Source organism: Candida tropicalis (assembly GCF_000006335.3).
Source record: "Candida tropicalis MYA-3404 genomic scaffold supercont3.6, whole genome shotgun sequence".
NCBI classification, from domain to species: domain Eukaryota; kingdom Fungi; phylum Ascomycota; class Pichiomycetes; order Serinales; family Debaryomycetaceae; genus Candida; species Candida tropicalis.
The window spans coordinates 1,063,845-1,079,082 of NW_003020058.1; the positions used below are offsets into that span (position 1 = coordinate 1,063,845).

At 30.4% G+C, this 15,238-nt stretch overlaps 6 protein-coding genes across 6 annotated transcripts; 2 read left to right on the top strand and 4 right to left on the bottom strand. All coding sequences in view use genetic code 12, as the record gives it.

Annotated features, from left to right (window-relative positions):
- Positions 1-157: 157 nt before the first annotated feature.
- RPP1 (RNA-binding RNA processing protein) lies at positions 158-1,063 on the top strand (the record flags this gene model as incomplete). Its single annotated transcript, XM_002550418.1, has 1 exon — positions 158-1,063. One exon carries the CDS (start codon positions 158-160, stop codon positions 1,061-1,063), a length of 906 nt encoding a protein of 301 aa, XP_002550464.1.
- Positions 1,064-1,123: 60 nt separating this feature from the next.
- On the bottom strand, positions 1,124-2,143 carry ELA1 (elongin A; the record flags this gene model as incomplete). The annotated part of the gene is made up of 1 exon (XM_002550419.1): positions 1,124-2,143. The coding sequence occupies one exon, from the start codon at positions 2,141-2,143 to the stop codon at positions 1,124-1,126; it is 1,020 nt and encodes a 339-aa protein (XP_002550465.1).
- Positions 2,144-3,964: 1,821 nt separating this feature from the next.
- On the top strand, positions 3,965-5,080 carry PDR16 (phosphatidylinositol transporter; the record flags this gene model as incomplete). The annotated part of the gene is made up of 1 exon (XM_002550420.1): positions 3,965-5,080. The coding sequence occupies one exon, from the start codon at positions 3,965-3,967 to the stop codon at positions 5,078-5,080; it is 1,116 nt and encodes a 371-aa protein (XP_002550466.1).
- Positions 5,081-5,290: 210 nt separating this feature from the next.
- On the bottom strand, positions 5,291-6,355 carry CTRG_04765 (exosome non-catalytic core subunit; the record flags this gene model as incomplete). Its single annotated transcript, XM_002550421.1, has 1 exon — positions 5,291-6,355. The coding sequence occupies one exon, from the start codon at positions 6,353-6,355 to the stop codon at positions 5,291-5,293; it is 1,065 nt and encodes a 354-aa protein (XP_002550467.1).
- Positions 6,356-7,313: 958 nt separating this feature from the next.
- BNI4 (Bni4p) lies at positions 7,314-12,083 on the bottom strand (the record flags this gene model as incomplete). The annotated part of the gene is made up of 1 exon (XM_002550422.1): positions 7,314-12,083. One exon carries the CDS (start codon positions 12,081-12,083, stop codon positions 7,314-7,316), a length of 4,770 nt encoding a protein of 1,589 aa, XP_002550468.1.
- Positions 12,084-13,185: 1,102 nt separating this feature from the next.
- On the bottom strand, positions 13,186-14,754 carry CTRG_04767 (uncharacterized protein; the record flags this gene model as incomplete). Its single annotated transcript, XM_002550423.1, has 1 exon — positions 13,186-14,754. The coding sequence occupies one exon, from the start codon at positions 14,752-14,754 to the stop codon at positions 13,186-13,188; it is 1,569 nt and encodes a 522-aa protein (XP_002550469.1).
- Between the last annotated feature and the right edge of the window lie 484 nt (positions 14,755-15,238).

Genomic DNA, 15,238 nt, shown 5'->3' on the forward strand with positions numbered 1-15,238 from the left:
CTAATGTGTGATGTTTGATACTCAAACCAGAAAACCAGAATCATTGTAAGAATTTTTTTTTTTTTTTTTTTTTTTCGTTTTGAAGATCATCTCCATCTTCACCAATATCACATTCATATTCAACATCATCACCACCACCACCAGCACTGTCGTTACAATGTCATATGATTTGAATATCCCATGGCCAGTGAGCTCTTATGATAAGAAACCAACACCACAAGAATTAACAAATTTCAAAAACACCATAATCACAAATTATTCACTTGGTATTACACATCAAGTTTTAAATTTCATTATAACGGATTCAATTAAAATACCAATTAATTCAAATAATAAAAATGATATTAATCCAATACCTATAGATTCATTAATTAAAGAATTTAAACCTAAATTTCCAAAACTTCGATTATTTACAAGAATTACATTAATTATAAATGATTGTTCTAAAATTCCTTCAATACCTAAATTAACCAATAATTTTGATATAATTTCAATACAACCAAATAATGAAAAAGTATTTCAATCAATAGTATTAAATTTAGAAATTGATTTAATATCAATCAATTTATCAAATAAATTAAATTTTTATCTTAAATTTAAAACTTTACATACAGCAATTGAAAAAGGTATTAAATTTGAAATTAATTATAGTCAATTAATATCAGGTAATCAAGGGTTTTTAAATAATGAAACTAATTCAAATTTAATTAAAAAGAATTTTTTCAATAATGTATTACAATTGATTAGAGGTACTAGATCAAATGGATTGGTTATTTCAAGTGGGGCTCAAAATCCTTTACAATTGAGAAATTTGAATGATATTTTAATATTATTATCAACTTTGGGTTTAGATAAGAATAAATCAAGGAAATTTATAACTGAAATGCCTGAAAAAGTATTGATTAATGGTAAATTAAAATCAAAAAGTCATAGGCAAACTATTGTAATTAATGATGATGAAAAGTTTGTTGAAAATTCAAATGGTGTTGGGTATAAAAAGAAATTGGAAGATTCAAGTTCAGGCAGATTATTGAAAAAGAGAAAACTTGCGACTAACAGTTAAGATGGGGATGTATATAATATACATATATATATATATATATATATGAGTGATTTGTTCTTATTAACTAAATATAGAAGACTTGAGTCGTTTGATTTTACTCGGGGGTTCTTTTTGTTGAACTGGTTTCTTTATTCGTTTACTTGTAGATGTGGTTTTCGTCATAGGAGAAGGACTTTTTCTCTTACGTTGAATAAATATTGATGATTTTTGACTTGTAAGTGGTGGTTTGACAGGCGATGTAATAGGTAATGGTTTATCTGACTCAGGTTTCATTGCGTCATCTGTCCTTAGTCTTGGTTTTGTTCTTGTTGTTGTAATAGTAGATGCAGTAGTCGAATTCTTTAGACTTTCACTAGTGGCATTGAAAAACGTAGTTCTTCTTACGCTGGATGATCTTGGAGGTCTTATTGGATCATTATTTGATCTAGTATCATTTACTTTAAATGCATGGAAAGGATCATACGGTTTAATATATTGATTTCTTGCAAATAATAAATTTCTTGATTGTACAGTATCTCTTTTAGCTTTTTGTAATATCGAATTTTTATTAATTGGTTGTATTGATTTAGTAAAACCTGGATTACTAGAAGTAGAATTCACTTTTCTGATACTTGGATCTCTTAAAACTTGATCAACTGCAATTATTTTCGTTTTTGATTTTTCCTTTTCGATTGATTTATTTGCATTTCTTAATTTTCTAGCAGAATCTTTTCTGAAATCATCACGATCTTTACAATATTTAAAATATAATGATTTATAGGGCATGTTGTTGAATGATGTGGTCGATGATGAGGTTGGTGATGACGACTTTAAGGGGTCGATTTTAACAGGTCGATTAGGAAAATCTTTGACAATTAATTTCATCCATAGTTTATCAGAATGAGGAATTAATTGATTACAATTTTCTTCAAGTTGTTTCAATTGTTTAAAAGGCATTTGCTGTAATACTGGTTCCAATAAATGAAATGGAGTATTACCCACATCAGATATTTGAGAAACATGTCGTTTTAGTTTTGCTATCAAGAGTTGAGTCAACGTGGGTAGTTTCTTTGGTTTTGTATTTTTAAACTGTGACTCCATGATGAATTACGGCTGGATGGTTTGTTGATTGTAAAGTGGTTGCTAAATTCATAGTCCATTGATAATAGATCAAACTTTTGACTTACAGAATGGCAATGAGAACAAAATTTTTTTTTGGTCAAAGTGCACGTAGCGTTGATGCACGTGACCTATGCTAGAATTAGAAGAGAATGAAATGTATTTAAACAAGACATTGCAAGGATGTTGGGTATAATTGCAGTTATCTTGATAGTTTGATAGAACAAAAGACTTACATGCGACAATTGGTTGATTTTTATAAACAGGGTGATACTGAAATAGAATCATAACCTTAAAAGTAACTCCGATAAGTTTCCGCATCTCCACATTTCAGAAATGCAGTTTCTTTTGAATTATAGAATAAAGAGAAGTTCTAGAAGAGCCTATGGGCGAGTTTGTTGGGTTTGCTTCATCACTTGATACATCAATTCCTTGTTTTATAAATTTTGTGTTTTGCTCAACTCCTTATCGATGTGAGTGAATGATGCTCTTTCCAGATAGTCAGTTATTAGTCAGATATGTAACTATTCATGCAGTTATTTCTTTTTTTTCCCCCAAATCTATAGATCAATGTTGTAATATACTCTCCTTTTAGGTTACTTTCCTTGGTATCCTTTAATTGATGACGTTGATTAACCACAGTGTAAACAAGAAAAATAAACTGATTTTGGAAAATAACATCCCTTGAAACAAATGTGGTAGTTCAGGGAAGAAGAATTTGAAACAAGAAATACCGCTTATCAAATCAAGCAAATGATAAGTGGAATCGTCTTCTGATGATATAATAGAAACCAACAAACCACCACCCTTGTGTTGCTGTTAATGTAGGTGCATTGACCACCATGAGATTAATGCGCGATTTTTCTTTAAAATTTTTGTCCAATTTAGGGCGAGACACGCGTCCAAGAAAATTAAAGTTTTGTCCTGTCCTGTCCTGTCCCGTCTCGTCTGGTATTAGCGGTGGTGGGACAAATCCGCGTCTCGGTCGAAATTACTAATTGCTCACAGAACAGAACAGAACAGAATAACAGCAAAAAAAAAAAAAAAATACCCGAGAATTATTATTATTTTTTATCCGATCCGATTCATTCATTAGTCATTACAGCCCCCAATCATCTATACCAAAGGAATACTACTCGGAGATATTTCAGTAATATCTCCTTTGATATAACATATAATCACAGTATTCACAGGACCAGAACTCTATCCATATGGGACATTGGTATCCAGAATATCATTAATCGAAATACCGTGATTTTCCGCTTTTTTTTTCTTTCTTTTTTCTGCCTTTAGCTCCGATTACAAAAAAAAAAAAAACATCTCAAAAAAATAAAAAAAGAGTTACAGGACAAACAACAAACACACCGAAGATTGAATGGTGTATCTTTGAAGATATAGTTAATGGTGTTGGTCAATGTAGAACCGGAAATATCAACCACTGGTCTCTCTCTCTCTCCCTCTTTCTGTTATTTCCCACCCCCGGAATTATTAATTAATTACAACAGGCTGGGTAGTTGTGTTTGTACGGAAGAAGTGGCCATTTCCGGGTTTGTACCACCAACGCGGATTAAGTAGCAATAAGAGCCGTTCGGATATAACCCACTCATGCATTCATGCATTCATACACCAACAGTTAATAAATCTTTTTAGTCAATATTTATTATCCATTGGATTTGTATTCTTCTGACTAATAAAATAAATAAATAAAATAAATAAATACAAATCCATTTTCCTTCTTTTTCTTCTTCTTCTTCTTCTTCTTCTTTTCATTATTAGTAAAGAATTATCTATTTATCAATAACAATGTTTGCCAAATTAAGAAGTAAAGTATCATCTCCTCCTCCTCCACAAGCAACTACTTCATCCCCTTCTTCTTCTACTGAATCAACCATAATCAATGAAAAGAATGCCACTAGTGGTACAACGACAACAGCTTCTCCAGTTACTTATATTCCATTCACTGAACCATCATCAGATTCAATCATTCCAAAAGAACCAGAATTAACTGACGATCAAAAATCAAAATACATCACAGTATTGACTCATTTTCAAGATGCAAATTTGAAAGTTGCTACTAGTGAACAAGATCATAAATCAGGTAAAAAATCTAAAGAATTGACTATTGGTGAAAAATCTTGGTTAACTAGAGAATGTTTTCTTAGATATTTACGTGCCACTAAATGGAATGTTGATGAAGCCATTGATAGAATTGAGTTGACTTTAAGTTGGAGAAGAGAATTTGGAATTTCTGAACCTTTTGATAATGAGAATAAAGTTAATGGTGATTTAGTCAGTGTTGAAAATGAAACCGGTAAAGAAGTTATATTAGGTTATGATAATGATTCAAGACCTTGTTTATACTTGAAACCAGGTAGACAAAATACTAAAACCAGTGAAAGACAAGTTCAGCATTTGGTTTACATGTTGGAAAAAGTTATCGATTATATGCCTTCTGGTCAAGATTCTTTGGCTTTATTAATTGATTTTAAACATAGTCCTGTTGGTACTCAATCAAATAAAATCCCTCCAATTGGTATTGGTAAACAAGTTTTACATATTTTACAAACTCATTATCCTGAAAGATTAGGTAAAGCTTTGTTAACTAATATTCCTTGGTTAGGTTGGACTTTCTTAAAATTGATTCATCCTTTTATTGATCCTTTAACTAGAGAAAAATTGGTTTTTGATGAGCCATTTGTTAATTATGTACCAAAACAACAATTGGATAAAGATTTTGAAGGGGGTGTTAATTTCGATTATGATCATAGTAAATATTGGAATAAAATGATTGATATATCTCAAGATAAAAAACATTCATATTATGAAAGATTTGAAAAATTCGGTTCTGTCGTTGGTTTAAGTGAAGTTGATTTAAGAGGTACCAATGAAGTGTTGATTCATCCTGTTGGCAGCATATAAGAATCATCATCACCCATATGATTTTGCATAACTAACCACCACCATAATTATTATCCCCGTACCATACCATACCATTATCTATTCTTCATTTCTTGATTATGTTTTTTATCATTTTTTGTTTTTATGTATATTTAGAGCTAATAGATACTTATATATATTATTATTATCATTATTAATATAATCACTCAAAACCTGTGTATTAATATTTATTTATATGAATGGATTTGCATTTTTACGTTTTTCAATTAATCCAGTTTCTACATCAATCATATTTTGCCAATCTAAAGGATACATTAATTCACCAGCACCATTTTCACTTTTAGCAAAAACAACACCTAAATCATTTCTAGCAGTACTCAAATAATAATTTGAACCATCACCTAAAGAAATAATAATAGCTCTTACAATATCACCAGGTTTAAAGCAATCAATAATTTTTAATTTATCTCTTTCAGTTGATCTAATATCATTAATTCTAATAATACCTTTAAAATTTTCCCCAATATCATAAATTTGAAAATTTGATAATGTTGATTGTGAACTAGCTATTGATTGTAAATTAAATAAATGTTGTGATCCACCAGTTGAAGGAATTGAAATATGAGATATTGATCCATTTACACCAACACCTGAATCTGGTAAAATTGGTTTATTTTCTAATGATAAAATTTCACAATATGCTTGAATATTACTTATTTTAGTTATTCTAACTAATACTATATCATTTTCTTTAGGTAAATTAATTGATATTTGATTTTCTTTTTCTTCATCAATTGTTGATGAAATTAAACTTGTTGATCCTTTTGGAATTACATTAACTATATGTTTAATTATCTTTTCTCCTTGTCCTTCTTCTTCTTCTTGCCCATCTTCTTCCTTATCAATTTTCATCTTACCATCATCTTCTCCATCTTTGGTGGTGATTGTTTCTTTATCATTGGATACGATTTCTTTAATATGAACAGTACCAAGAATTGTAGATACTATAATTGGAATTGATTTTCCTTGATCATTATTTGGAATTTCAATATTTGAAATTATTGTACCTTTACCAGGAATATATTGTAATTTAGATTTCCCATTTTCATCTAATTTATATAATGGAGTTATATACTGTCCCGGTACTACTGTCTTTACCTCTTCTGTCATTATTCTAATTTTGGCTATTTCTAAAAGGAAAAAGATTGGTGATATCAGATGAGATGAATTTTTCAACTCCCAAAAAAAAAAAAAAATAAATAAAACCAAAAATATCTTCTCCATCATCACCATCATCACCAACAACAACAATTATAAGAGTAATAAAAAATGGGATATCCGGAATATATCAATGGTAAACCACCTGTAATTACCCTTAAAGAATATGATGGTGCTGAATGGGCATCAACAACTTGTTTAGATTTCAGAAATAATCAATATGTTGTCGTTATTATGGAAACTCCAGAGTCTATAGTTGCTATAATTGATCAAGCAGATAATTTAATCTTAGACACAATTTTTAGAAGTGCTAATGAAACTCATAATAAACAAAAACAAGATGGTACTTATAATAAATAGATTCATTTTTATATAAACTACCTCAATAGAATTGTAATGTAAGATGATGAAATTAAACATATCACGTGATGAGTTCTTCGTGCTATCTTTTGGAGTATATCGTTCAATTAGAGCAGGAATGATGATGTATTGAGCTAATTCTACATTATTAATATCTCTCATTCCCCCCTGTTTGATTAAACAGTATATTGGATGGAAATTCAAAAGGATAAACTAACCAAGTTAACTAGAATTATGAATATCATGATCTGAGCAGATTTGTGATTGATCATTAGAGAATCTGATTATACGTTGAGCTATGAGTTTCAAAATTTTAATCATCATTAATTAATAATGGACAAAATCTGAAGTAGCATTTAATTATGACTACAACATTTACTTTTGGTTTTTAAGATGTGTGTTGAGGTCATATGGATTATGATATGATACCATTACATTGTTGAAAGTGAAAAGAAGAAAACTCATTGTGATCAGTGTGAAAACATCAATCTTAGATATCAACCTTATGAGATGCTTACAGAGATATGGTACATCAAACTACTAGATAATTGATATGAATACTAACAATTACGATATTTCCTTTAACAAAATATGTGTATTATATTTTTTTTATTATATATATATATATATATTACTATTACTAAGATAGGAAGAACTAAAGTGTACTGTCTGTAGTCTAAAAGAAATGTGTATAACATCTTGACTCAACATGAATATTCATTTCACTTTTAAATGTATTCAATTCTTCTTTAATTTGTTGTGCTAATAATGGAGTCAATTGATTACATGTAGCTGTATCTGGATGTCTATCATATTCATCCTCATTATATGTATCATACAAGATAATTCTTGAACTGAATCGAACACCATTAGAAATTTTATTGATAACTTGTGGCGGACGATGTGTTAATGGAGCAGCTCTTGGACTTGATGCAGGTGATGATTTTTTATTATTACCCCATTTCTTACTAATCATTGATGTAAATGATCTTGGGGAACCAGATGCAACTGATGATTGATCTGATATAGAAGGAATCTTATTGTGAGAAAACTTCCTTGGTGGTGCCGGTGGTTGGGGAATTCCCTGTTGTGGATGATTTGATTCAGTTGGTGATGCTGATGATTTCTTATGTGATTGTCTTGGTGAAAAGACTGAAGATTTAACTGAAGTTGTTGGTGATTGAACTGCTGCTGGATTAGGTCCAGCAGATGGAGGAACTAACGGTGAATGTTTATTAATCATATTAGTTTGTGGAGGAATCAATGGTGATATTTTTCTACCGCCAATTCCTTGATTAATTGATCCATCTCTCTTCGAAGATACATTTGAAGAATCATCAAGATCTTCACTTTCATAATCTTCATCATCGGTCGTCGTTCCAAATCCTCCACCAACTGAACTTGAAGAATCATCATTGAAATTAATATTAAAAGATTGATGAGAATCACTACTTCTTAAATCTTGACTCTTAAACTTACCAGAAAATGAAGGTGCATTCATACCTTTAAAAGACATGGAAATTGGACGAACTTTAGGTTTGGTTGTTGATCCATCACCATCTTCTTCATAATCCTGTGATCTTCTTGCCATATATGCACTCTGTAAAATTGGTGAACTCTTAATAATTTCAGTAGCAGCATCACTACCCATTCCATCTTCATCTTCATCATCAGTTTCATTCTTAGGTTCTGGAGTAGTGATACTGTTACCAACACCAGAGCTATCATTAGTCAAATCGATAACAACAACTTCCTTTTCATGAGCTTGTTCATTTCCTTCAACACTAGTTTTAGGTGATTCAACATGTTCCATAGAAAGTGGAGATGATGAAGATGGTGGAGTTCTTGAATCGATACTAATTTGGGCATTCTTATTAATCTTTGGTTCTTCAACTTCTGATTTGTCAACAATAATAACTGGAGATTTTTTTTGCTGTTGTACTTGTTGTTGTTCTTGAACAGACGATGGATGAGGCATCAGTTTATCAAAAGATTTAAGATCAAGTGGAGATGGTGGTGGAATGCCAACTTGACCATCACTTCTTTTGGGAGTCCCTGGAAGTAAAGGAGAATCAACAAAATTCAAATTATCAACATCAATAAATTGACTAAATTCCATTAAATCATCATCAAGGATTAAACTAGTATTAAGATTATGGTTACTATGGTTCAATTCTTCTGCATATTGAGAAATATTAGCATCAATCGAATTCATATTCAATTCTTCATTCAAATTACTTCTTCTGCTGGTAGAATTCTTTAAAATTGAATTGGATCTTGTCATACCACTATTAGAATTTGGCTGTGAAGTTGGCCCAACATAATGAACAATATTATCATCACTACCATCATAATTAACAAATGAATTACGTTTATTGGATTTAACAGACTTCATTGATCTTGATCTTTCTAATGAAACAATACTTTCAACTTCATGAGCATTCAACGATTTAGGAAATAATGCTTCCCCTAATAATTGATTACTATTGTTGCTATTATGATGGTGATTATGATCAAGACCTCTATTAGCCAGAGGATTTTGTGAATGTGGTGGTTTAATTGGCATTGATGGAGACTGCAATTTCTTTTTCAGAAGTGGACTATCATCCAAGTTTTGTCCTTGAGTTTCACCACCTTTTGATGAAGATTGTGGAGAATTTTGATAATTAACTTTAAATGGGGACCCAAATTGGTTAGAATCTAATAATGGAGGTAATAAAGCAATTTCTTCTCCATATTGATTTCCTTTATTCAATTTCTGTGGTGGGTTATCTGATATATTCTTTGCATCATAATAATCAAAATCCTCATCTTCAGGAACTGACCTTGAATAAGATAATTGATCATAATTATCTTCTCCCGATTCAAATGACTCACGATCATCATCCCCAGAATGTTCATCTTCTATATCATCATGAACTTCAATATTATGCTTACCAACAAATACACTATCCTCGCTAATTTCTCTAATGAAATTAACACTTCCTGGTCTTGCTAATGATTGGGTAGGAGGTGCCATAGCGTCCAGTTTAGATTTATTCGTTGTTGAGGTAGTAGTATTAGTAGTAGTTTCCTTTGCAGAGTTTTTATTTTTAAAATTTTCATTGGTAGTAGGAGCAGAATTTGACGAAACAGTAGAATTACTTGCCACGGCAGGTTCTTTTTTGGTATGCTGATCCACGGGTTTATTTGCTTCAAGGGTTTTTTTAGGTTCTTGTAATGCTCCCATTTTACTAAGATTTTCTGATGATTTTGTCTTCATAAATCTATTCATGAATGAATTGGTAGTTTTCATTTGTGGTCTTTGATGATCGTCTTGCTGTTGTTTTTGTTCAACTTTCTTAGGTTGTTCGGACAATGTCTGCATGTTTGGAGTAGAATATGACTTTGAAGTCAATTTCTTTGGTTCCAGTGCTGAATTCAAAGAATGATTTTTTGACCTTGATTTGAATAATGATTTAAAGCTAAACTTTTTCTTTTCATTGGTTGCAGTAGATGATGTCAGAGTATTGTTTGTAAATGTAGACGATTGAACACTAGCAGCAGTCGATTGTTGTTGTGGTTGTGGTTGTGGTTGTGATTGTGATTGCTGTTGTTGCGGATGTGACGGCTGTGTATGATTTAACCTACTCAAGTCACTCATGGTACTACTTCTCTTATGTTGTAAATGTCTAGGAGGATCCATAGTGTTGGTATTGCTAGTGGTTTCTTTTGAAATGAAATTTAAGGAAAATGCAGAATTTGATCTTAAATGAGGGGATTTTTTAGGGGAAGATGCAGTAGAGCCAGGACCCGTGGTAGTGATACCAGCGAAATATTGTTTTGGAGTCTCTGGTAAAGGGGAAGTTGACTTTTGAATATTTTCAAGGGATTCCGAATTTGACAACACTTCCAACATGCTTTTTGATTTACGAACAATTTTAGGGCGGGTAGTATGTTCAGAATTGCTATTGTTCTTATTAAGGGATGAATTATTGGATTCAATCGACATGTTTGATGATGATAAATTACTAATGGTACGATGAACAGAATTAGAAGTATTACTAGTAGTAGAAGCAGTTCCAGGATAAGGTTGTTGCTGTAAAATTGGAGGAGGAGGAGGAGGTGGTGGTGGTGGTGGTGCCGGCACGTTTGGATTGGCGGATGAAAAATTCTGTTTTTGAACTTGATGATGCGAATAATGATTGTTGTTCGAATGAGGTTGATAGAATGGATTATTCGATTGAATGCTTGTACCAGTGGTGGCCTTGTTGTTAGTGGTGGCGATGGTGGTGGAAGTTGTAGTTGAAGAAGATATGGTAGAGGAAGATGAATTTGTTAAAAATGATTTATTTGATGAAGGTAATTTTATGTGTCTCGGTGGCTGTAAGGAATGAGAATTTTTTTGTACCATTTCTTCTGCGTCTTGATCGTCTGGTTGTTCTTGTTGTTGTTGTTGTTGAGATTGAGGTTGATAATTAAAATGAGAATCAATACAAGATAAGTAATCAACAGACTTGCTTGCCTCTTGTTGTTCTTGTTGTTGATAATTTGTTGATATTTTTTGAGATGTTGTATTATAATTAGTAACACCATTGTTAGCAAAAATATTATTATTCTTATTATTACTATTGGAGTTAGTGTCCAAGTTACCAATTATATAGTTTTGTCCGTTTTCGTGTACTTTGGCATTATCACCAAATTGTTGTTCTTCATTGACATCAATCATCTTAACAATTGGTGAATCTGGACTATGGGGAGTGATGCTTTGGAACGTCATAGGTTGATATACAATAGGAGTCTCATCAGTTGAATAGCCTGCCTCACTAATTGTGGAAATAGACGATTTATTATATTTGTGCGAATTACCTGATGTTGTTGATGATGCTTTACTCGTTTTCTTAGTCAAATAATTATGACTAAATATTGAACTTTCCATAGATTCAGGTACTTGATTACTATCAGTTTCTTCTTCTTGTTGTTGTCGTTCCTCATCATCTAAGGATTCGGTTGCAGTTTCAAATGTTTGTACGGATTGACCAACATCGGTATTATACTTGAACACAAGTGGAGGAGATAATTTAGTTTGTTGACGAACTATCCCGTCATCTTCTTCCTCTTCTTCTTCCTCAACAATAGCATTAACATTATAAGAACTTGTTGAATTATATTGTTTACTCTTTTCATTGAGAATATTTTCCAATGCTTTTAAAGAAGGTGAAGCTTTAATAGCTGAAGTTCTTTTCGCTTTAATATTCGTAGGAAATGATTGACGATTTGATTGTTGACTAGGATTAGGATTGGTGGTGATATCTTTTAGTGACTTTGTAGATATTGAATGTTTGATTTGAATTGAATTACGAACATTCTTAAGATGATTTTTCGTATTGACATCATTACCAATTTCTGAAGTTGGAGCAGAATAAAAATCATTATCAAAAAATTCATCAAATGTTGAATCAGGCATTGTTTGATGATACGAATTGATAAAGAATACTGGGTTTGATATATAACGAACTAAGTCAAAAAAAAAATTAACACACCAAAATATAATTCCAAAGAATGAAATGAATTAATTAAATTTTTTTTTTTATTACAAAGAAATTTTTATTTTGCGTGTAAACCAGTACAATTTTACTTTACTTAAACAGAATGAACAACTAATTTAAACACAACAAATATAATTCAATAAAGAAATCATCTATTATCGATCAATGATTGTCAATAAATGACATGACGCGTAATTCAACTACATTGGGTCCTTCACAACCCTTTACTAAACCTTTCTAAGTAACATATTCATGCATGTAAAGAATAAGAAAAAAAAAAAAAAAAAAACACACTTGAATAACATCCTGTGTAAGATGAATAGTACCTATCTTTATTAAGTATCATATCAAAATAATCTGAATACCATGTATCACTACCCTACTACAACAGACAGATTATGTACAGATCGATCGATCAATAAATTAATTAAATAACCAAGTAATTTCTGTGCCGAACGCGTGTGTCGTTTGTTCTTTTCTTTTGCAATTTATTCCCAATTAGGAAATATCATTGCAACTGTTATTTTTAGTGCGCGAGTGCACTACCCATGTATGAAAACTGACACACAATTCTATGATTAAACCTCAGTCTAGAAGATTGATGTTTCAAAATATTAGACGAGGTATAGAAGACATGTTTGGATAATTATTATTATTATAATAATAATTCAATTATTTTGTCAGAGTAGGTGAGTATCATGGCAAAATGTATCACACAAAAGTAATGAAACCCAATATTCACATTTCCAATTAGAAAACTGTGCACCGCACGACTTTTTCAAAAAAATTTTTTTTTTTTACTGTTTGTGGTGAACCCCTTTCAAAATTAAATTGTACAAAATTAGTTAAAACAGAAAAGTTTAACGCGTTTTGACACGTGTGATATGACATGTGATATTTAATCACATGATATATGTAAACCATAATTAATAAAATAAATAATTCATATAAATTAAAGAAGTATCAATAGAGGAGAAGAAAACTATAATATAAATATACAATCACATATAAAAATAATATTCACATAATAGCACAATTATTACCTTTTGCCTTTTTAACTCTTGTATGTAATTTCTTTTTAATGCCCGGTTTCAGTTCAAGTATGGTTGTATCTTGTAAACTCAGCAGTTGAATCATATTATTTGATGATTTTAACAACGTTGATTTTGAGGCACCGAAATGTGAATTGGATATGGAAGATGATGCAGTTAATGAAGGTGGAGCTTCTAATGAACTCAAATCATCTCTTAACACACTTGTTGAATCAAAGGCATTGTTATTTGTTGTGGTTGTATTACTTAATAAATCGATATTGCTTTGATTATTTGACATTAAACTTTCAGTAGTATTTGATTCATAACGTGATAATTTTAAAACTGGATCAATACCATATTGTAATATAGAATTAGCTAAATACAAATAAAATTTAATCCATAAAGTTTCCAATTCTTTATTAAATTTGTAACCAAATCTTTCTTGAAATGTTTGAATTAATGCTTCACCCATAAGTTGAAATTGAGGAGCTTCAATATTTAAAATCCTTGCATGTAATTTACCTAATTTTGATAAATATTCATCTAAATTTGATAAGTTTTCCAATTGACTGATTGTAAATGTTAAAATTCCAGCAAAACTAACAGCTTGATGCTTAATACTTGGAAATAATTTCTCCAATTCTGGATCTTTTGATAATAAATTAAAATAAAATTGACGGCAAAATAATGATGATGCAATTGTTGATGATTCAATTTTAGTATTTGTCTTATTTTTAACCATTTTTTTATTTGAAGATGTTGTAGTATTATTTGTAAATGCTCCAGGCATATTATCTGAATCGGTAGATTCTTCCAACAACATTTTATTCCAGGTATATCTTATCAATTCAATTTGTCTTTGATCTAAATTTAATTGAACTTTATATTGTTCTTGTGTTTGTTCAACATAATAAGATTCTAAAGATACTCTAGTATCCATTCTAATTAATTCATAAGTAGAATCTTCTTTTTTGTATTGCTGTGAGGATAAGGTATTAAAATGACTACCTTTACTGTTCTGACTGTTATGGCTTTGAATAGAAGGAGCTCTTTTGGTACGAGTACTAGGACTATAAAAAGCACCATAATCATCATCATCATCAGCAAAAAAATTATCATGAGTTGTACTGTTGTTATTTGTATTATAATTTGCTCTTAAACGAAGTTTTGAATTCACTTCTGTATTTGGAGGTGAATTAGCTATTGAAGTAGCAATTGTTGAATTACTATTAGTGCCATTAGAAGTATTACTTGTTACAGAATCATTATCAGTACTGGTGGACTGGTTACTTTTGTATTTATTGATTAATGGAGAAGATGTGATACGTCTTGAATTATTAGTAGAAGATGCTATACTATTTGAAGAACCATTCGTAGTAGTAGTAGTGGTAGATGACGATGAAGGAAAATGATTATAAGGTATGGTATTTGCCGTTATTGGAGTATGTGATAAGATGGATGAATTGGATCTCATAAATTTGCTATTTTTAACTGAGACAGGAATGGTAGCTGTTGTAGTTGAGCCATGGGTAGAATCAGATGAAAATCCAAACATTTCAAAGTAATAATTAGTTATTGATACAAGATATAAGAAATAATTAAAAATCTATTAGAAAATCAGTACTTAAAAATTAAAAAAAAAAATGGGAAATTCTAAATTGTTTAAATAGTACAATTTTTTTTTGTCTTTTCTTAAACTATTGTTATACTAATAATATATATTAAAAAAAAGATTGAATTGTACAATAGATATTGTAAGTAAACTCTATAAATCCGTCATATCAATAATACCACAAAGTGAATTGAAATGTATAAATTCCTTTTTTTTTTTAATTTTTATGAATTTATTTTAAGTAAAGGAGAAAATTATTTCATCAATATTTTCAAGTACAAAATGGTCCAGCTTGAAGATTATTGTTTTATATCTTTATTCAGTATGTTTTCTCCCTACCAATCACTTTTTTGATTATAATAATTAACCTTGAAATTCTAGTAAACTCTATTTCAATTATAGAAAAAGGTTTTTAGGATATGGGATA